Source organism: Nicotiana sylvestris, chromosome 4 (genome assembly GCF_000393655.2).
Source record: "Nicotiana sylvestris chromosome 4, ASM39365v2, whole genome shotgun sequence".
Classification (NCBI taxonomy): domain Eukaryota; kingdom Viridiplantae; phylum Streptophyta; class Magnoliopsida; order Solanales; family Solanaceae; genus Nicotiana; species Nicotiana sylvestris.
The window spans coordinates 162,631,556-162,653,253 of NC_091060.1; the positions used below are offsets into that span (position 1 = coordinate 162,631,556).

Consider the following 21,698-nt stretch of genomic DNA (forward strand, 5'->3'; position numbering starts at 1 on the left):
TCTTCCCTTGAAGTTGAGTTTTTATATCATTTATTATTCTCGAGTTTCCATGAGATGCATTCAAACGATTCAGAACAGCAAGAGAGAGAGTTTAGAAATTAATTACCTATCATGTACGGAGTTTATTTATCAATGAAAATTTTGTTCGGTCCAAAGCTTGTAGAAAACAACATAAATTCTATCCGATAAAGAAAATAATGTCTTTGCTTTGCGCTGGGAATTCAGATTATCAGAATACTCATTTACCAACAAAATACTTTAATAGTCAACAATACACTTTCATTTCTAGAACATCCCGACACTGAAGAAAACTGCAGCAAATTAGATAGAAACACTTCCTTCATCAAAAAGCTCCACCTCAAATAACAATACAAAAAAGGTAGCTTACAGAAAAAATAAGAACAAGCTCTACATCTTGTATAAAACTAAAATAGATGTTGGACAAAACAACAATCTGAACAGCTAGCCGTCGATCCGTTGATGGCATTTGAGATAACGAAATATACTAGAGTACTGCAGGGTCTTCAGTGGAACCAACATTCTCTGAATGGGTTGAGCTGTTGGAAAATCCCCCATCCACCACATCCCATGGTAGCAAACCACCAGTACAAGGAGGCAATCTACTATATAAATGCTGTACAAAGAAAAATAAAAACAGAGATAATAATCCTTCAAGACTTCGTTCAATCTCTTTGACTTGAAAAGAACTTTCCTGATTTGGAAGGGACCGCATTAGAGCTAGGTGCATTTATCAAACTTCCATTATGTGACATATAGAAATGGTTGTAATTGATTCTGGTAACCAGATCTTCTAAATGAGGAAACTGTCCCACATTGAGCTTGAAAGAGAGGATCTGAAATTTTCCAAAATGGTATGAGAGTCAATCAAGTCCCTGCTATTGAAGTAATTATAACGTTAGGGTTAGTATCAAAATAAGGGAGAAATGGACTTACCCTCAGGAGGAAAGCTATGCAGTCATCAAACTGTTTCTCTATCCTATTGATTTCCATTTCACACCTCGCCTTGATAGCTGAAACTGCCCCTCCACTGCTAAGAGTCTGCTGTACTGAATAGAAATCCAGAGCTAATCCAAGAATACTGTTGATACGGCTAGCAATCAGTGCCCACTGGAAAAAGGAAATTGTTTCCAGTTAACCCCTCAAGGCTTGATTCTCCATTTCCATGTTTTGGGAAGGGGAAAAAACAAATAAAGATTGCGTCCGTGTAATACCAGTTTTTCTGGAACAGCGAAGCACTGCCTTTGAATAGCCAGCAAGTAAGCCTCGTGTATTTCTATGACTTCATCCAATGATCTCGCTGCAGCCATACCGTCACAGAGTTCACCCCATGCACTGTGATACACCTACAGTCACATGGCGAGATACTCTTAACAGATATAAAATGTAGCAACAATTGTTTGCAAAGGCCGTCCTTTTACTGATGTTTGATGGCATTACAGTCAAGTGCAGATAATGAACAGACTAATATTTTATGTTTCTAAGAGCTTTGTGAATCCATGATTTCTTCATTTTATCAAGCATGTCAGAAGCGGCATTTATCCCAACTAGTTTGAGATAGAGCCTTGATTGATGATAGAAATTGCATTTACCTTATAATAGGGGTCTAAGCTCCGGTAAAAACACAAAGCAGAAGGCAACACTGTGATACTAGTAATTGTTTATGAGAACATAGAAGAATATAAAGGCAAATTATAAAATTTGTACTTTCCACGAAGAAATCACCATGCCCGTCAATCCACCTCATGTTACAACAATTTTCCATCAGTATCAGTGCCCTATACTTCCCCAATAGAAATGCAGACTGGCAAAAGCCACGACAACCAAAGTCAAGCAAATTTTTTCACAAATCAAGAGAGCAGGGAAGATACTGGCATACAAGAAGACACAGTATTAAAAAGGCAAGATTGATTTAATAACGAAGAGAGAGAGAGAGAGAGAGAGAGAGAGAGAGAGAGAGAATACCCTGTCCATCACATATTGGTGGAAAGCATCCACAAAATGTAGCAGTTTTTGTTCCAGTAACCAATGATGCTTGCGGTTAATAGATGTGGAGCTTTTGTCCTGGAAGACGAAGTTGCTAGGTTAACATTTTAATAAGAGCAACTAAAGGAACCTGTTAGAAGACATAAAGTACACCATTGTTAAAGAAAATGGACCTTAGGCCTAACTCAACCCCAAAAGCTTATTTAATGAGGAAAGATTGTCCAAGACCATATAAGTAGACAAATAGCCCATCCCTTAATCAGTGTCGAACACTTAACACCCCCTCGCATGTATCTGGAGCGTGGACAATATAACATGGGTCCCAACATCGAACAAATCAATAATGAGATGAGTTTGGCTCTGGTACCATACTAAAGAAAATGGATAGCAGTTGACTCCAAATGCTTAGTTTATGAGGTGATGATTCTCCAAGATCATATAAGGAGACAAATAGCCCATCCCTCAACCAATGTGGGACACCTAACATAAATGTTATTGAATAGCTAGCAATTTCTATTTGGTTTGCAAAGTAACTATAGCAAAAGAAGATAACAGAGAACAGACCTTCCACATCCACCTCCGAGCTTTATCAAGAACAAATTTTGCACGTCTGACCTTCAGTAAGAACCTCATAACCTGAAAAAGATGACAAAACTACTGAGCAGAACATTTAGACCGATTGCATCATGAGGGGAACTACAGCAGTCCATTAGCTACCTGATTATACTTCTTTATTGCTTCTGTATTTGCAATTAGTTCAAGGGGCCAAGGAACCTGTTACATTTCAACATTTAACACAACATGTCAAGGTTGTAAGACACCACAGATCAGACAGCCCAAAGCACCACAAAACAAGTAGCATACCTTGTATGTAAACATGAGTGTATCCAGGCCATCAATGCCAAAGTTCTGCCCTCGACTCTTTCGAGGTGTCGAAGTTGGAACAGGCATACCATGCTGGTCATCATCACTAGTGGCATTATTTCTTGTTACAGACACAATTAATGAATCCGGCGAGCTTAATAGCGTGGCATCAGCAGAGTATCGGATTGATTCCTGAATTAAAATAAAGGTTAAGTGCATACAAAAGGGGCTTCCTCACTTGCAGACTCAAGGGACTGGAATTAGAGAAGTCAGACATCAGTAGCAGAAAACAATTTAAAAGTCCAGATAATAGGACAAATAGGAGCGGGAAACACCAATTATTGGCTTCTGCAGACGCCAAAGGCTGCAGTAGTTTTAGTTCAACCCCTTTTCAACAATTAAAGATGAAGGCAAACGGTCTATCTGATCTTTTATTCTCCTTTTCTGATATTACAGAGAGGTCATTGACTTACTTTCACACAGTTCTTTTTCTTCTTTTTTTTTTTTTTTGGGGGGGGGGGGGTATCGATGGTGTCCAGGCCAGCTCGCGCATACATAGTTCTTTTTTCCAGTTTGATATTTCAGCACTGTGTAAGATAATCTACAATACATATTCAGAGTTCAAACTACAGCTGGAACCTAGTAGAAAACGAGAAGCTGTTTTCCTTTCTTTGGATGCATATTTTAAAGTTGCCAGTAAGTTTGTTCAAAATTTAATATCATTAACAAGAAAGTCACCAGTCTTCCTCTTTTAGAATATGAATACTGATCAAGTGCTATCTATAGATAAGAAAATCAAGTTGTTAAAAGGAAAGGAAAGAATTGGAAAATCTTTTCCCAGCTGCACGAATGGCACTTTTCCTTTTGGGGGGTTACAACTAACTAATAGAGAAGCCACTTTGACAACATAAGAGAAGAATCTTTCATAGAAAAATTCTGCCGACAGATAGATGGGAACTAATCAAGCAAGCAAAAGGATTGAGTTGACCAATTGGACCTGCAGTGTTGTGTTTAATTCAAAATCATCATCCAAGCTTTCTCCTTTGTCTAATTTATCGAAGACCACTGTCAACAAGTGCTGCAGCAAATCACCTGGAGAGAGCAATATAATAATCATGTAAAGAATGCAAATGACGATTGACTACTAAAAAGCTAGCTCATCAAAAACCAATGCAGACCTGAGCCTAACAAGTATATAGCACGCAAAACTTCCAGCTCTTCTAGCAGTCTCCACTCACATAGTAATTTTGACAGAATATTCCTGCCAATACAATCAGCCTGCAGTGCATAACAAGAGGCAGTTGGACATATACCTTATCAAAAAAAGAGAGGTGGTTGGACATATTAAATCTCAACCATGTAAATATAAAAAGGTATTTTTAGCTACGTGCTACTACCTGTTTTTTTATGAAGAAAATAAGGCATTCTTGAAGAATAACCGTAGGCAACGGAGTATTCCTTGGTTCAACCCTTCCAATCCAGTTTAAGGTCCTTGAAGGGAGTGTACTATTTTCCTGGAAAGGAAACACCTCCGATACGTGATGATCCTCCTGTTCCAAAAATAATGTTAAATTTAAACTTCAAAAGATGGAATAAAATCTAGACTAAGACAACTACTAGCCATAACCCCAGATGACTTGACACGAACTATTTAAACTAAGTTCACTTAAGAAACAAACTATTTAGAGCCTAATCTTGATACAGGTGCACTTCCAACTGAAGGTCCAAAATGATTTAGCCAATCTGTTAAATCTCAAACTCAAAACCCAATCTAGCCAGTCAATAACGGAAATGTCTGTTATAATCCATGCTTAGCTCATGGTTTGATATCCCAAATGGGATTGTCAGATTCCCAAGGGAAGAAACAAGAGGAGGATGGTGACAGATTGAGAGTTATGCAAAGTGGGTTCAGAAAATGCTGCAAGTTGAAGTCTTGCATGACAAGGATGGTGCTGGAAATACAAGAAAAGCAGTAAATTTAAAGGTCCTGGTGAATTTGATGGCATGCTAAACACAAATTCCAACCTCGACAATTAAATAATAAGCAGTAGCAACCTGTCAGAATTGACTTTCTTACTGGCAGAAAACTATATTCAGTTAACTAGGCAGTTGGTCACAGTATAAGTTAGCCACCCAATGTGGAATACCATAATGAAACAAGACCGAGACAAAACCAAAACAACTTTGGCTGAACTAGAACATTTTCGGATGGTTCTATGGTTTAGACCACATTATCACACCCCTTGTTTTAAAAGTTGTTTTTTACTGGTGTAAAGTACTATATATTTATATGATATGACCTGGTATAAGAAGAAAATATTAGGCTAAAAGAAAATCATAGATAAATGACCTCCTACCCAGCCTTGGGAAGTGAAGGTGAGGAATACTGAGCATGTCAAAAACAAGTTAAATTATATTTCTTTTATGACTACTGAGGTTACAAGATATCAGTACCTGAAAAGGAGGAAGAAGAGTTGGAAATGGGAACAGCTCCTCCAGAAAATTGACATCTTCCTCTAATCGATCACGTACAGATTCACCAAACTGAAAACCAAAGGTATAGTTTGTATTTTTGGTTGCCACGCATGACCCACCACTTCCAATGAATATTGCCTCCCTTAATCCCTCATCATTAAGAGGGGGGAGGTAAAACTCTCTAGATAAATTCAATGCACCCCAAGCATCCCTATTTGCATGAAGAAAATTTTGGCTAGTAGTTATAGCTGGATTTTCAGGACGGAATCCTAAAGATAGAATATCATTTCCATCTAAAGGTAGCTTATCTCCTTTCACAACAAAGCTATCCACTTCCTCTCCAAGAGCATGACATGAATCGAGATCAGCTCTTCCTTTCTGAGCCACTGTATCAACCAAGAACTTACACCATTCTTTATCTGAGCATGCCATCTCTTGGAAGCTCTCGTTACTTCTTTCTACTTTTTGCCTTCCAATAATTGATTTAACTAATGATACAATTTTCTTCTCCTGGAAAAAGTAATTAGATATGTGATCCCCATAGCCAATAAGAGCTGATAAAGTGACACAAAAGATCTCTGACAAGCTTAACCCAGCAATACGCCCGCCAGTTTGAATAGAACTGGCAGATACTGAGGATCTCATCGTAGTATGTTGAACAAGCTGCAATGACTTTCCAGCAGAGATAATATCCCTGGCTATCTCTTTGATAAACAGCGGACATACATCCAAACCTCTCTCTTTTGCCTCTTTTTCATTTGCCAAACCAGGCACATCATTAGGTTCTCTTCTACCCATATCATTTGTCCGCTTTATTGAAAGCAAAGAATCAGCTTGACAACCAGTATCCAGTTTTGCAGATCTCAGCAGATAGCTCTTCTCCCAAAACTCAGACTCATCAACTGCAATTCCTTTGTTAGCACAAAAGAACATCTGCATAATAAGCATACAGACATAAGATTGTCTTAGAGAACTTCAATGTCTAAACATAGGTGTTGCTGAACTGTCTGCCATAAGCCATAACTATGAAAATCAAAAATGAAAAGGAAAACATACTAAAATTACCTAACTCATACTCCAAATTTGCTGAGGAAAATTCACCAGTTAACTAATTTCAACAATTTGTACAAATGCCATAACTTATAGTAATTAGACATCATACTTTTTAGACTGTATCATGTTAGATGTTAAGAGCACAAATAAGCTTTTTGCTAGAGCATTAATTGCTTACACAATAGCATGAGTAATGGATGTCTTGGAATCATAATACAATTTTGGCTCCATATTAAATAATCCGTGAAACGCTTTATCAAAACAAGCACTATGGATCACTGTTGCATACATTCTACATTTATTATATGATATCAGATTAGATACTTCATATGGTACAAGATATATCAAAAATATATTAAAGTACCCTTTATCCATACCAGTATGCCATAGTCGAGTCAGTGTAACATATCTAGACGTACACTATTAGACTAGCTTAATTATTCATGAAATTGAAGTTCTGTACCAAAGTTAAAAAGGTATACTATGGAATAGCCCTTCTTCCTTTGCCACATTGCACTTTAGGCATACTTCTTTTTCCAATAAAAGAAAAAAAGGGTTAAGGTCCAGATAAAACTCTGAACTAATATAGCGAACATTTGCCCTCCGCTAGACTTTTGACTTCAAAATGCACTCGCCATAAAAATATGCTAGGATGTTGAAACATGCAGATATAAGCATGATCCAGGAAGCTATTATTCTGATCTATGTTAAAAGCTATATAAAATCATTCGCTATTCCATTAACACGACAATCAATAGAAACTTACCTCCTCAAAGGGGTCGTCAAGAATTCCTTCATAAAGCCATGAATCAAGGCCCTCAATGTATGGCAAAAGACTGCTAACAAATGCATGTAATATCATCCTGTAAGCATCCTCCTGAAAATATTTACTCCAGATGATGAGTTATAAGATGAAAGACTCAGCAAATATGTCCAGTAAAGCAAAGCAGTGACACACCTCGCCTCCTTGCACAAGACAAACTTCAGTCAGCTTCTTAAATAAATAATTAAGAATATGCACAGCAATAGCTGTGGCAGAGATAGAAGAATTAGTTTCATCATAAGCTTGTGGAATGGCTCCTTGCACTAGTTGAAACAAAAACTCAGCTCCTGCACACAAACTAATATGGCATTGATAAATCCTGTTAGGAACTTTAATTAATAACCCCTAAAAGTACAGGGAAAAGATCTGTCAGCAAGACCAGTCAAACAAGTGAGCTGTTAAAATTCTTTTGGGTAAGGCATGCAAAAGGGGAGCATCAGTGGACTCCCCCTTGGCATTTCAAAAGGAAAGGGGGGGGGGGGTTCTGAAAATATGTACACACATAATCAGGATAGCAGAAGAAAGTCTGGGAGAGAAAGGACAACAAGGACGGATAACAGGTCCACCAAAGATGGAAATAAGAATCAAACGCATGTTTATTGCATAAAAAATAGCTATATATTATATATATATATATATATACACACACAAACATATTTCATCAAGCAACATTTAGAAATGCTGCAAGATCGGAGCTACACAACAGTTCGTGTTGGAAAAAGTAAATCCTGGAATGATTTCTCAGAAATTTACGAATCTCTGTTAAGATATGAGATATCCACTATATCCACAAACAAATAGTAAAAGAAGCAGAACAAAACATGAGATGCACATATTACAATCAAGAAAAATGCACATTGAAACCGCGAGAAAAGGCAATAAGCAATTCCCTTAGTTATATGTACGAAAGTGTGCACCAAAGCCGAGGCCAAACATCCAGCATAGAGGAAGTTAGAATTTTGACATGTATAGAAGTTAAAGAAAATAAGTTCTCTCATATAGCTCTCCCAATCAAACACATTGTGATTTACCAATCTTAGGAAGTTCTTCTCTCATCTGCAATAAGATGCCAGGATTTTTTACTCTCTTCAACTCCAATTAATTGTAATTTCCCAGAGATGGAAAGATTTTTTTTTTTTTTTTTTTTGATGAAGTAAGTGGAATATATCATAAAATGCATCAGGAATATGCAAAAGTTACAAAGGAAGTGAGTTTGACAGCTTATTTACAATTGAGTGCTACAAAACTAAAGAGCTGACAAAGTCCAAAAAAACATCATAGTTGTTTACAGTAGTAAAGTTAGCCCAGTGAAACAAATTAACCAAACATCTAGCCTTTAAGCAATCTATTGAAGTTGATAATCCATCAAAACATCTACTATTCCTTTCGACCCAGATACACCAAAAAATGCTTGCAGGTACCATATTCCAGACTTTCTTGATGGTTCTGTCAACTTCCCTTGAGCTCCAGCTCACATATGCCTCTCTGGCATTGAATGGCATAGTCCAGTGTAGACCAAAAATACTAAGAAACATGTTCCATTTGTCTGTGGCTACTGAACAATGTAGGAAAAGATGGTTAACAGATTCTGAGTTCACTTGACACATGTAACACCTGTTGGCCAGTGGAAAATTTCTTCTGGTGAGGTTGTCTTGGGTGAGGCATGCATCCTTTAAGGCCAACCAGCTGAAGCAGCAGACTTTGGGTGGCAGTTTTGTCTTCCATACTAGTTTCCAAGGCCATAGATCAATCATCATACTGTTGGAGCACATTTTAGCGTACCCTGCCTTGACAGAGTAAGTTCCATCCTTTGAGTTTCCCCATTTCAGTTTGTCCTTCAGTTGAGTGTTTATAGTGCGATTCTCCAATAACTTTAGCAGGTCTATGTAATCCTCCACCTCCCAATCTTGCAGGTTTCTTCTGAGGATCGGGCTCCATGTGTTGCCTTCTCTGTTATGAGAAACAAGGGATTCTGTATTTCCTGCAATAAGAAAGAGATTTGGAAAAGCTTCCTTTAGTGTTGAGTCCCCTATCCATTTTTCAGTCCAAAATTTTGTAGTGGCCCCGTCGCCAATCTGAAAATGAATGTTAGTAGAGAAAGCTCCCCATAAATTGTGTATGCTCTTCCATAATCCTGTGCCATAAGGAGTTCTAATTCTGTTGGTACACCAATGGTTGAGTCTACCATATTTTGCTATGATAACTTCCTTCCATAAGCCAGCATCATCTTGATTAAACCTCCAGTGTCATTTCATCAACATACTTTTGTTATGTAAGGCTAGGTCCTTAACTCCAAGTCCACCAAGTGCTTTCGGAAGTGTGACTTTGGTCCATTTCACCAGGTGAATCTTGTGACTGATGTTATTCCCTTCCCATAGAAAGTTCCTTCTTATTCTGTCCAATTGCTTTTGAACCTTTGCTGGGATAGGAAAGAGTGCCATGAAATAGGTGGGTATGCTATCTAATACACTATTGATAAGAGTAAGCCTGCCACCAAGAGATATGTATTACCTCTGCCACGTAGCCAATTTCTTCTCAAATTTTTCAACTACTGCATTCCATATCTCAGTAGACTTGTATTTGGCACCTTAAGGAAGACCCAAATATGTGGTAGGGAAGGAGCCTGTATTACAACCCATAATGTCTGCTAGTTCTAGCAAATTTGGTACCGAGTTCACTGGGTAGATAACACTTTTGAGCATATTAATGTGCAGGCCAGACATAGCTTCAAATAACATAAGAGTGATGTTTAGGTGAAGGACTTGAGACTTTTCTGCTCCACAGAAGATGAGGGTGTCATCTGCAAACAGAAGGTGTGACACAGAAATAGGAGAGCTCCTGCTATTACCCACTGAGAACCCTTCAAACCATTGTAGCTGTTTAGCTTTTTCAAGCATTCTACTGAGTCCCTCCATAGCCAGTATAAAAAGGAAGGGTGAAAGAGGGTCCCCCTGTCTAATCCCTCTCTTTGGAGAGAAGAATCCCACTGGGCTTCTATTAACAAGAATGGAGTACTTGACTATAGTGATGCAGTATCTAATCCACTTGATCCATTTCTCTCCGAATCCCATTTGTCTAAGTATTGAGAATAGATAAGACCAACCCAATTTGTCAAAAGCTTTTTCAACATCCAACTTGAGCAAAAGTCCAGCTTCCCCCGTTCTCATTTTCCAATCCAAAACTTCATTTGCTATAAGAGTAGCATCAGTTATTTGCCTCCCCTTGATAAAAGCATTTTGATGACCAGAAACAAGCTTCCGTATCACCCCTTTGAGTCTTTCAGCTAGCACTGTAGCTACAATCTTGTAAATGCTGCCTATGAGACTTATAGGTCTATAATCTCTTAGCTCTATAGCTCCTTTTCTTTTAGGGATGAGTGCAATAAATGATGCGTTGAAAGACTTAACCATGTGGCAGTTTTGATGGAAGTGGTTGATGGCGGCAAGTACATCATGCTTAATGGTATCCCATGACTTCTGAAAGAAGGCCATTGTGAAGCCATCTGGACCGGGGCTCTTGTCAGGGGCACAACTGTTTATGGCATCTCTCACTTCATCTTCTGAAAAGGCATTCTCCAGATCCACCCTTTCTTCATGTGTTAGGCGCTCTAGACCCTCAAAATGTGTTGTAGGTCTCCAATCCTCATCCTCAGAGTATAGATTCTGGTAGTAGTCGAGTATTTTACCTTTGATAAGATCTTTGTCCTCAATGATTTCATCGTCCACCTTTAGCATGTCTATGCAGTTGTATCTTCCGTGGGAGTTAGCAACTTTTTGGAAGAATTTTGTGTTCCTATCCCCTTCTTTCCATCTGTCTTTTTCAGGTGTTGTAGTTCAATCTTTAAGTTCAACATCGTTGTTTTTTCAGCTTGGCTCAAAATCCTGCCTTCAGTTAGTTGCTCCAGTAGCATCAGTTCCTCCAAAGCTCTGGCTTTCCTTGTTTCTATTTTGCCAAATACTTCTTTGTTCCATATGGCTATGTCTTTCTTCAGATGTTTCAGCTTTTGGAAAAGGATAAAGTCAGGGGTGCTATTAACCGTGTAACTCTGCCACCATTCTGAAATTTTTTCCCTGAAACCCTCGTGTTGTAGCCACATATTTTCAAATTTGAAGTAGGAAGGATTTGATGACCAGTCACCACTTTCCAACACTATTGGCCTGTGATCTGATATAACCTTTGGGAGAGCTAATTGCTTCACAGAGCCAAAGGTGTCATTCCATTCATTGGAGATGAGGAATCTATCAATCCTAGATGCTTGAGCAGAGTCTTCTCCCCTAAACCAGGTATATGTGGCTCCCTGGAGTGGGAGATCAATCAATTCCATCTCTTGGATGAAGTCAGAAAAAAATTTCATAGCTCCGGATCTTCTTATGCAATTGAACCTTTCATGCTCAAATCTACATACATTGAAATCTCCGCCTATCACCCAGTGTTCACTCCATAAGCCCCTTATGGCAGACAATTCCTCCCAAAAAACCGTTCTTTCCCAATTGGAGTGAGGCCCATAGACTCCCGTGAAGCACCACCTAAAATCCATCTGTACACCTAAGATCCATCTGCCCAGATGGAAAGATTTTCTCTTGCCACCCTTTTGGTTTATCAGATTTTTAGCTTATCATAACTATACTAGACCTCTATCATAACAAACCCAACTAAGTATCCTCTTATTCACTTAGTAACCACTGTTTTAGCTCTTCATCCCTGGCTCATATTCCATTTACTTCGATGATGACTACCCTGCACAATCTTCATTCTTCACATCTTCTTTCCATTTCGTTTTCCTTGATTTGAGTAGCTTCTATTTTTATTTTTATTTTGGTTCTTTTTTTTAAAATCCCGCCCCCATATGCCCCCTCCCCTCTCCGCAAAGGCAATAGTGGTTCTTCCACTTCCCATCCCCCTCCCACCTTTGGTGACTCGAGCTTCAACTAATGGTTAGAGGTGGAGGGACTTTTCCCCACTTTTTTTCTTTTTTATTATGCTTAATGGCACCAGCATCACTTCTCGGTCAATGAACTACACCATGCTATTTTTCAAAATTTTCATTTCACAAGGTAATTTATTCGGATACAATGTACCAACCTTGATAAAGAACTTGACAATCCCAAGAGGGTTGGAGTAGTTAAACTAGAGGAGTTGACCACCTTCATCTCCTCTTTCAATGCGCCTTCCCGTAACCACTGCTCCATAAAAGAAGTTCAAAATCCTTTTGTTTATATATAAATTCATGAGTTTAGGTTATAAACACTATCAGTGTAAGGAATTTTTTTACACTATCAGGTCATCCAAAGGATTATCTACATATAATTCACCTTAAAATGTGGGATTTTTCTTGAAAACAAGACAGATTGCATGCTACAACAGGTAAACATGACCTGATGGTGTAAAAATTCTTACACTGATGAAGAATATAACTTAAGCTCTAAATGCATACACTCAAATATTAGATAAAGCAAACAACAAAGTAGACACTTACTGTTAGCCAAGTGGAGATAGAGCAACAAAATGCCCTCAAAGTGGGTGGTGGTGAAGGCACAGATTTTTCAACCTTATGAATTCTAATCTCAACCATTTTCAAGCAAGTTGCTGCATAAGTGAACTGATTAAGTACATGATAAAGACTGGTATGTGAAAGATGGCTAACGTATATTCCACTCCGCACACAAAAACGCTGCCCTAATTCATCCCAATACAACAGCGTACTCGTAAAACCTTGTAATATTTGCAGCACATTTCGCACCTAAAGAGAAAAAGAAAATCAAAAATAGTGAGGAAAAAAGAGGTAATTTAAAATGAAAACGTTTTGCGAATTCAATAAATCAACTAATTGAGGCCAACACTTACTAAATCAACTTCGTTAGTTCTGAAGGAGGAAATTGGCTTAGCAAAATGTATGCCGTCGCAATAAGAAGTGTATAATTTGCCGATTAAACTCTGGGGAGCTTCCATAATTAGTTTTGAATGTTTTTATGGATCTATATTCAGTTTGGAGTTACGAATTGGTTCCATGTTCGGAGTTCGATGGAAATTCTGCCGCTTTAAACTTTAAACAGATTGAAAAGAAGGAGAGTCGAAGGGGGAAAGTGTGCTCTCAATTTTCCAAATTTTAGTTTTTCTTTTACTTATGTGTTCCATTTTGGAGAAATTTTTATATGCTTAAATAGTAGTATACTGATGTGGCAATTCAAAACCAGTGATATACTGTTCAAATTGTTACTATTTCTTTATCATTAAATAGTTATGTTGGGGAAAAGATAGCTGTGTGGAAACTTGGAAATTGGAATGATGAATAATTCTACTGAATAAAAGAGAAAAACTGCATATAATTAGTGAGAAAATCCCAAATAAATAGTAGTAGTATTATCATTTTATTATAAATAATGATGAATCCATAATACCTCAGTGATACAAGAGTACTAGAGTAGGTTAACTAATTTTGTCATATGTTTGAATCCTACTTGAAAAGATTTTTAGTTATTGCTTTCTTCCCTTTTTTTCTTTTCATTCGGAAGAAATCCTTTGAATGTTTGTTGAATACTATATATTTATGTCGTTTTTTATTTAAAGATCTTCAAATCGTGAGAAAGTATCGCTTTTGTAACACTTTATTATGTTATAGTCATTTCTAGAAATGTTAATGCAACTTTTTTTACATGCGAATTAAGCATGAGTTTTTTGTTTTACAAAATAATAGGATTACAAATTTAGAAACCAAAAAAAAAACGAACCCAGTGTATTCCCATACATGGGGTCTGGGGAGAAACTAAAAAAAGTAATATAAATCGCTAATTTTGTAGTTATGAATATTTAAGAAAAGTATTTCAAAATGTAGTGAAATAAACAACCTTTGACTACAGAAATAGTAGTAAATGCACTACATCGCTTTTATACAAGCTTTTTAGTTATAACAATCTTCTTTCAATTTTCAAAGCTGAACCATAAGAGGGCCCTATACTTAGTAGTATATTTTAATAACTTGCTCCTCAAAATACTACTAATAAAAGAATACAGTAAGAACATTGCCATTGAAACTTATTGTCACCTAAAGAATTGTATCACACAGGCAATTAAAGATGGAAGAAGTTCTCTAATAGTCAAAAAAATTATGTGTAAGAATTACTCTTAATTTATTCAGAATTGTTTACACAAGTTCATAATAAACTAATGAATTTACCCTGTTTAGGATATCCGCTGAGGAGATGGATTAGATGTCCTTCAGGTTGGCATTAAGCACAACAAAAACATTTACATCCACAAAAACCTTTCAGTTTTGTGTACCTAAGTCATAATTTCAATCTAAGTTACACTATTAACTTCAGAATCATCTTTATGAATCTGCTCCAAAACTATTAAAGCCTTTGATAGCTTCATAAACAACATCAATGATACACAAAGACGCGGATGCATATGGAATTGCGTTGCATATCTTTCCCACATATGGCAACATTCTGACTAATCATCCGACTGAAGTTTTGTATCTAGGTTTCCTGATCTGTACACAGTTTTTACCCTCTAATTTATTTATTTATGATCTTATACAGATGTTTGGTGTTCCCTTTCTTATGTTCCTACAAGGACTTCTGTTTTCAGGTCCCAGGGGTAAGCTACTAGGAATGCTTGGGGGACTGGCTGCACGCGAACTTGAGTTCAGCTCCAGTGAAGAAATACAGGGAAGGACTTCAAGTGTAGAACGGGGAGAGTGGTGAGAAGCTGCTCCGTACTCACAGGTTTCAGGATGAGTTTGCTGGCAATTTTCACTGAAAGAGCACAGTTAAATTTGCATAAGCTAAGTCAACAGGGTAACGCAAAATATAGTATCTAGCTGGAACTATTGGTATTAATACCAAAAGAGGGGAGTAATCAGCTATTTCACAGAACAAAGTGCCCGAGTATATCCCAAACATGACAAACAGAGAGAGAGGAAGTACAAAAAAGTTATTACCTGCTATATGGTGATTTTCCATGCCTGGCGGAAGTTCCTGGTAAAAGTGGCTTTAGTTCCTTTTTATGGTTAGTTGGGTCCTTAGGACTCTGCAGAGCATCCTAAAAGTGTAACAAATTCAGAGTTTGAAACCATTTGAATTCAATATTCAAGTAATAGGAGGAACAATAAAAGTAGAGAAACTGATAAGCAGTACACTAACGTCACGTAGTCAGTAGCATGTAACACTCACATGTAATTTCATCCCTGAAAAATCCTCTGAACAACCAGCAACAGTATTACGTAAAAAAGCATGCTCGAGTAGCATCATAGCTGATGGCCTATCTGCAGGTTTCCTCTGAAAGCAGCACCGGAGGAAATCCTTCCCTTCTGAAGATAATTTTTCTGGTATAGGTGGTGATTTGTGCAAAACACTGAACATAGCTTGCACCTAATAAGACAAAGCACGAACATTTAGACACTTACAGAAATCAGTTCTAGAACGCCCGAAAACCGAAAGGTAAGAAGAAAGTGAAATCAATTCTAGAACGCCCAAAAACCGAAAGGTAAGAAGAGAGTTCTGGCATAATTGAGACTAAGCCACTGGATCATGACTAAGTAATCAGCTAGCCTTGCTTGTATTTTCCCAAGCTATGATGCTATGCTGACAACCTAAAGCTCACCAATATGTTTACACTTGTAACATGAATACATTGTTCTCAAATGAGATGAATTTAAACACTTACCCCATTAAATTCACCCCACGGGGGCTGTCCATTAAACATCTCAATAACAGTGCAACCAAGGCTCCATATATCGACAGCAAAGGCAAGCTCTGGATTGGCATCTTTCCGCAACACAGCCTGCATTACCTGCATATGAAGTGATGGCCAGACATAAGCACAAGCCAACAAAGGGGGGGAGGGGGGGGCAAAAAGGGCAGGTAGTAGCCGTAAAGTAGCTTTACGATGCCTACCTCTGGAGCCATCCAATGAGGGCTCCCTTTCAGAGAAAGATCAGTTGCACAGCTGGAAAGCTGGGAAAAAGAGAAACAATATGAAATTATAGCAGTATGGGAGGCATGGAAAAATAATTGATGAAAGATTCTGCTTATCGTTTTGTCTACAGGTTAGGGTTTACAAGAAAACACTAAAAACACTAAATTAGTACAAACAAAGAAACTCTAGCAATTTTAGTTTGGCATTAGAATTCTGAAAGCTTACATGTTTTGCTAATCCAAAGTCTGCAAGCTTGACAATGCCAGATGCATCTACAAGCAAATTTGCTCCCTTAATGTCCCTACTCAGAAGAATCATTGAAATCAACCACTAGACTGAGCATCACTGCCAAGGTAAAGTTAAAAAGAAAACAAAGTTTTTTTTTTTTTGTGAAGTGAAAAGGTTCTTGCTTGCTTATGACATGGAATTGCAATCCAGAGGCTTTAGTGTTCCGTTAATGAATCTTTAAATGAAGTGTCATTTTCCACCTTGGTGCAACCCAGTATCTACCTGTGTATTGTCTTGGTGCTATGCAAGTAAGCCAACCCTGATACAATATGCCTAGTAAAGTTTCGAACTATTGATTCTGTCATAGCTCCGCAATGTTCCCGAACATACTTATTAATTGATCCGGGGTGCACATATTCCAAATATATGCAAAAGCGGTCCTCCATCTGAAATGCCAAAAGCATTTTATCTTTCAATATTCTGAAGAAATGCCTGAATGGCAAAAGAACAAGAAAGATAGGTGTTCTTACTATTTCACTACCATAATATTGAACAATATTTGGGTGCTTTAACTGCCGGAGAACTCTTATTTCCTACAACAGAAGTAAGCAAGAAACTGAATTGATTTAGAATAGCATTAACTGGCGAAAAACACGCCATAGTAACTGCAATCCAGTGCAAAGCTTCATCCTTTCAGAAATCTAGAATGTCATAAACTGTGTATAGTAGAATGGGAAATACTGCAATACGAAACCTCAATTTTTATCCCCAAGCCGGTTACCAACATTCTGAGAAAAAAACTCTAGCTGATGAAAATGTGAAGGAGGTTTATGAAGTCAAAGAATGTGGTCAACAAAAGTAGCTCTATGGATACATTATTGATTTTGCATCTTCAGGCACATGATAGTTATCTCAAAGGACCTTGATTTGACTAATTTGCTAATGCAAGTTAGAGAACCAGGACGTAGTATATAACATGCTTATTACTTATTTAAAGTTCTCTTCACTTCATTTACAAAAGATTTTGCCTTTAAAATATGTTTTCTCCCGCCGTGTAACTCAAAAAATTGTAATTTACACACAATTTTTATTATGTAGACTAAGAAGACATGAGGAAATCACCTGTTCTAACTGCTTTATACATTCAGCAGATTTAGGATCATCAGGAGTAAGATCAACTTCTTTTATTGCACATAAAGCACCGGTTTCACTGTCAAAAGGGAGAAAAAAAAACAGAAGCGAATGTTACATTCCTACCAAGTTACTTACCAAGCAAACTTTATTGCTTACCGGTTGGTAGCTTCATATACACTTCCATATGTACCACGACCTAAAAGCTTCCCCTTTAGCCATTGACCCTTTGTTGGTGCTATACATGGTTTATCCATATTGCTTTGGATGGTACATAATTCTGGATGTCTTTGAACTCCTGGTGGAAGGGGTAGCGGGTGGACATCGATGTTATTACCTTCAGTCCAAGCCAGAGAACTTTCCGGAAGAGATTTATGATGAGAATGCACAGCACTACTTCTGTGATTCCTGGTTCTATTAACTGGATTTGGTAATGTTGGGCTACTTAGTGGAGAATGATCAGCACTGTTTATAACCCTTGTGGGTGAAAGTTGGAAAGAGTAAGCCTCTGAAGGTGATGACGGCTGATGAAATGGAGGTTGGAAAAGGTCCTGTGTGCTAAACCTTTTAGGGCTTGGGACGGGGCTCGTAAAACCACTACCTGGAGCACTTCTAGCAGGAACATTCAGCCTGAATTCAACACCCTCAGCATTCAGATCCTGAGGGAACCTCCTACGTCGGTAAGTTGGAGTAGATGATCTTGGATGCTGAGAACTTGTCACCTCCGCTGGAGTCCGATCAGAAGTATCCCTGCAACTTGCAACAGGTTAACAGTTCTGTATTCGTTTTTTCTTCTTACAAACTCATCATAGCTAATCAAACATTATTATCGAAAAACAAAGTAGCACACTTAAAGTCGTCATTTGAAACGAAGACCAAGCAAGACAAAATTAGAATTGTTATATGTCCTTAATGTTAGATATTAAGGAATTTAAATCAACTAGTACGAGTGCTCTTGTTGGTTCAACTGAATCCATTACTTTTACCTTCAATTATGTACATATGTCAAAAGAAAAAAGGGGGTAAAAAATCACTCCCATAGTATTTTCCCAAGGAAAAAATTAAAAGGTATCACATCCACGGGCTTCAGACTGGATTTGCCTACCAACTACCTTCTACTTCTAGTAGATACCTTTGCACACGAGTTACTCTAAGGCCATCTCCAACCTTGCCCCCATCCTCCATAATGGAGGAAATATTTGGGGGAATTTAGCTCCAACCCACCCCTACTTTTGTCCCCAAAATGGGGATGAATAGTGTTCCCTCAAATATGGGTACACTATTCATCTCCCACATTACTATTCATCATTTTATTATTTAATCTTTTAATTTATCTCTTTATATATACCTAATTATGTTTATGTAATGTATTTATAATATTAATATTATATCTTAACTTTGGTGTATAATTTTGATAAATTAATTTTCGTGCATTTATTATTTTTATATAGAAATGGTAGTAGATGAAAATCAACGATTTCAAGAATTTTTATTTCGACATAGAAGAATTAAGGACAAAGATGCTCATTTTGCACTTCGTAATGCATTAATAGATCATTTATGGGAGAATACTAGAGGTTGAAGTTGAATATTTATCTAGTATTTCGAATGAATTTTATCGTTATGTAATATGTATTTAATTAATCTTGTATCACAATGATTTCACTTTTATTTGAATTATTAGTTAATCTATAATAATTGCTTACAAATTATATTATTTAAAATTTTATGGAATTGTTTTAATTATGGAAATTACAAATTAATAAAAATAAAAGATGGAATTTGTTTAATGGAAATTAAAAAATAAAATTAAAATGAAAGATAATAATATAATATAGAAGAGAGAGAAGAATATAAAAAAGTTTGGGGAAAAAATGGGGGAATGGTTGGAGTAAATTGTCCCCAAAATGGGGAAATCCCCATTTTGGGGACCAAAAATGGGGTAAAGGTTGGAGATACCCTAAGGCCATCTCCAATCTTACCTCATTTTCTCATAATGGGGGCAATTTTTAAGGTATGAAGCTCCAACCCTCCCCCATTTTTGCCCCCCAAATGGGGGATGAATAGCGTTCCCTCAAATATGGGTACACTATTCATCTCCCCCATTAATATTCATGCATATTTTAATTATTTTACTATTTAACTCTTTTAATTTATCTTTTTATATATACCTAATTATGTTTATGTAATATCTTTATAATATTAGTTTTACATCTTAACTTTGGCGTATAATTATGATAAATTAATTTTCGTGCATTTATTATTTTTATGTAAAATTGTAACTTAATTTTATTATAAGTTATAATTGTACAAAAAAATAAAATCATCTCAAAAATGAATGGTGCAAATATAAAATATTAGATGTTGCTAAAATTGAAAGGTGCGAATATAAAATATTAGATGTTGCTAAAATTGAAAAGTGAAAATTAGAAATACATTAAATGAAAATACATTAAAATTGGTCAACCTTTGTGCAAACTATTCATGAGTCACGTTCGGCAAAGAAGAAATATTTTGCGATGAAACAAGAATCATGTTGAAAAGATGTTACACGTGCATTTGGAGTTTTGTAACAACGTTTTGCAATTGTTGCAGGACCCTCACGTTTTTTGGAAAAAAGAAGTGTTGCATGATATAATGACTACATGTATTATACTGCACAACATGATAATTGAGAATAAGCGTGATTTTAATGCACCAGTTCAAGATGATTTGGAAGGTCCATGTCCAACAATAGAAATGGCAGTAGATGAAAATCAACGATTTCAAGAATTTTTAGCTCGAAATAGAAGAATTATGGACAAAGATGCTCATTTTGCACTTCGTAATGCATTAATAGATCATTTATGGGAGAATACTAGAGGTTGAAGTTGAATATTGATGTAGTATTTCGAATGAATTTTATCGTTGTGTAATATGTACTTAATCAATCTTGTATCGCAATGATTTCACTTTTATTTGAATTATTAGTTAATCTATAATAATTGCTTACATATTGTATTATTTAAAATTTTATGGAATTATTTTAATGGAAATTACAAATTAATGAAAATAAAAGATGGAATTTGTTTAATGAAAATTAAAAAATAAAATTGAAATGAAAGATAATAATATAATATAAAAGAGAGATAAGAATATAAAAAAGAATATTATCTTTTGGGGTGAAAAATGGGGTAATTGTTTGAGATGCCCTAAGGGTATATTTGGTAAGTGGAAAATATTTTTAAAAAATTAATAATAATATCTACAAATTGAAGAGTATTTTCATGAAACTTTTGAGTACTAGAGATTAATAATAATGTTGAACTGTTGGTGAAAAGCAAGTAATGAAACTAAAAGGTAAAGTAGTTGTAAGGAAAATGACTTTCAGCCATTAGTGATGGAACTCATTTTCAGCTGAAAATGACTTCCTCATGAAAAACTTTTCCCGGGACTCATTTTCCCTCCTACCAAACACACCCTAATTGAAAAGTCCCAAACTAATTGAAATAGGCTAGATGAATCCTTCCTGAGAACAATACTAACCTTGCAAGAGGAGGGTTTAAAGGATCCCTGTCAACTCTAACCGGCAAATTAGAGTCAACCGCTGAGTTCTGTTTGGGAAGAGAATTGAGCTCAGGAAGCGGCAACGGCAGTGGCACAGAGGAGGACTTGGAACAGTGACGGAGGTGGTGGGGCGACCGAGAACCCGACCCGAAATCCACATAAAACTCAGGAGAAACCGGTAAGGATTTCGAACGTTCATCAATAATTAAGGACTGAATATTGAGGCCCCGCAAACCAAGCTCATCATCACTAACGTGCCGCAATTTACGCTGCCTAATCAGTCTCCTTCCCCCGCCGTAAAACCTACGTGTATTTGGAGAACCTGTAGGAGAAGTAGTACTAGTTGAAGAAGAAGAAGAAGAAGAGTGGGATGAGCTTGATGATAGTGAAAATGCTTTCCATATATTCGGCATTTTTCATGGCAATACAGAGAAGAAGAAAGAAAGAAAGGAAAAGGGGTTGGAGTTTATGCTGATGATGTATTTAATGAAGTAATGCATTGAAGAGACCGTGGAGTCGTACGTACTCATACGAAAACTTTTTGTATTTTGTCAATGTTTGAATCTTTCTAATGAAAAAAAGATGAATTAAATAATTCATTAATGTTGTTGGAAGTCAGAAACACGATTTCTTGTGTTGTGTAAAGTCAAAGTTT

At 36.8% G+C, this 21,698-nt stretch overlaps 2 protein-coding genes across 2 annotated transcripts; both read right to left on the reverse strand.

Moving 5' to 3' along the window:
- Nucleotides 1-220: 220 nt before the first annotated feature.
- LOC104210272 (uncharacterized) lies at nt 221-13,331 on the reverse strand. Its single transcript, XM_009759129.2, has 16 exons — nt 13,064-13,331; nt 12,696-12,959; nt 12,302-12,399; nt 7,355-7,517; nt 7,163-7,273; nt 5,323-6,276; nt 4,266-4,418; nt 4,047-4,146; nt 3,866-3,960; nt 2,869-3,060; nt 2,722-2,778; nt 2,569-2,640; nt 1,984-2,082; nt 1,233-1,364; nt 955-1,128; nt 221-854 (listed from the first exon to the last, which is right to left on the reverse strand). The coding sequence occupies exons 1-16, from the start codon at nt 13,166-13,168 to the stop codon at nt 684-686; spliced, it is 2,940 nt and encodes a 979-aa protein (XP_009757431.1). The 5' UTR covers nt 13,169-13,331; the 3' UTR covers nt 221-683.
- A 1,042-nt stretch (nt 13,332-14,373) lies between these two features.
- Nucleotides 14,374-21,456, reverse strand: LOC104210273 (mitogen-activated protein kinase kinase kinase 5-like). The gene is made up of 11 exons (XM_009759131.2): nt 21,023-21,456; nt 17,657-18,247; nt 17,489-17,576; nt 16,897-16,959; nt 16,649-16,812; nt 16,364-16,439; nt 16,117-16,176; nt 15,887-16,012; nt 15,394-15,591; nt 15,162-15,262; nt 14,374-14,976 (listed from the first exon to the last, which is right to left on the reverse strand). The coding sequence occupies exons 1-11, from the start codon at nt 21,454-21,456 to the stop codon at nt 14,745-14,747; spliced, it is 2,133 nt and encodes a 710-aa protein (XP_009757433.1). The 3' UTR covers nt 14,374-14,744.
- Between the last annotated feature and the right edge of the window lie 242 nt (nt 21,457-21,698).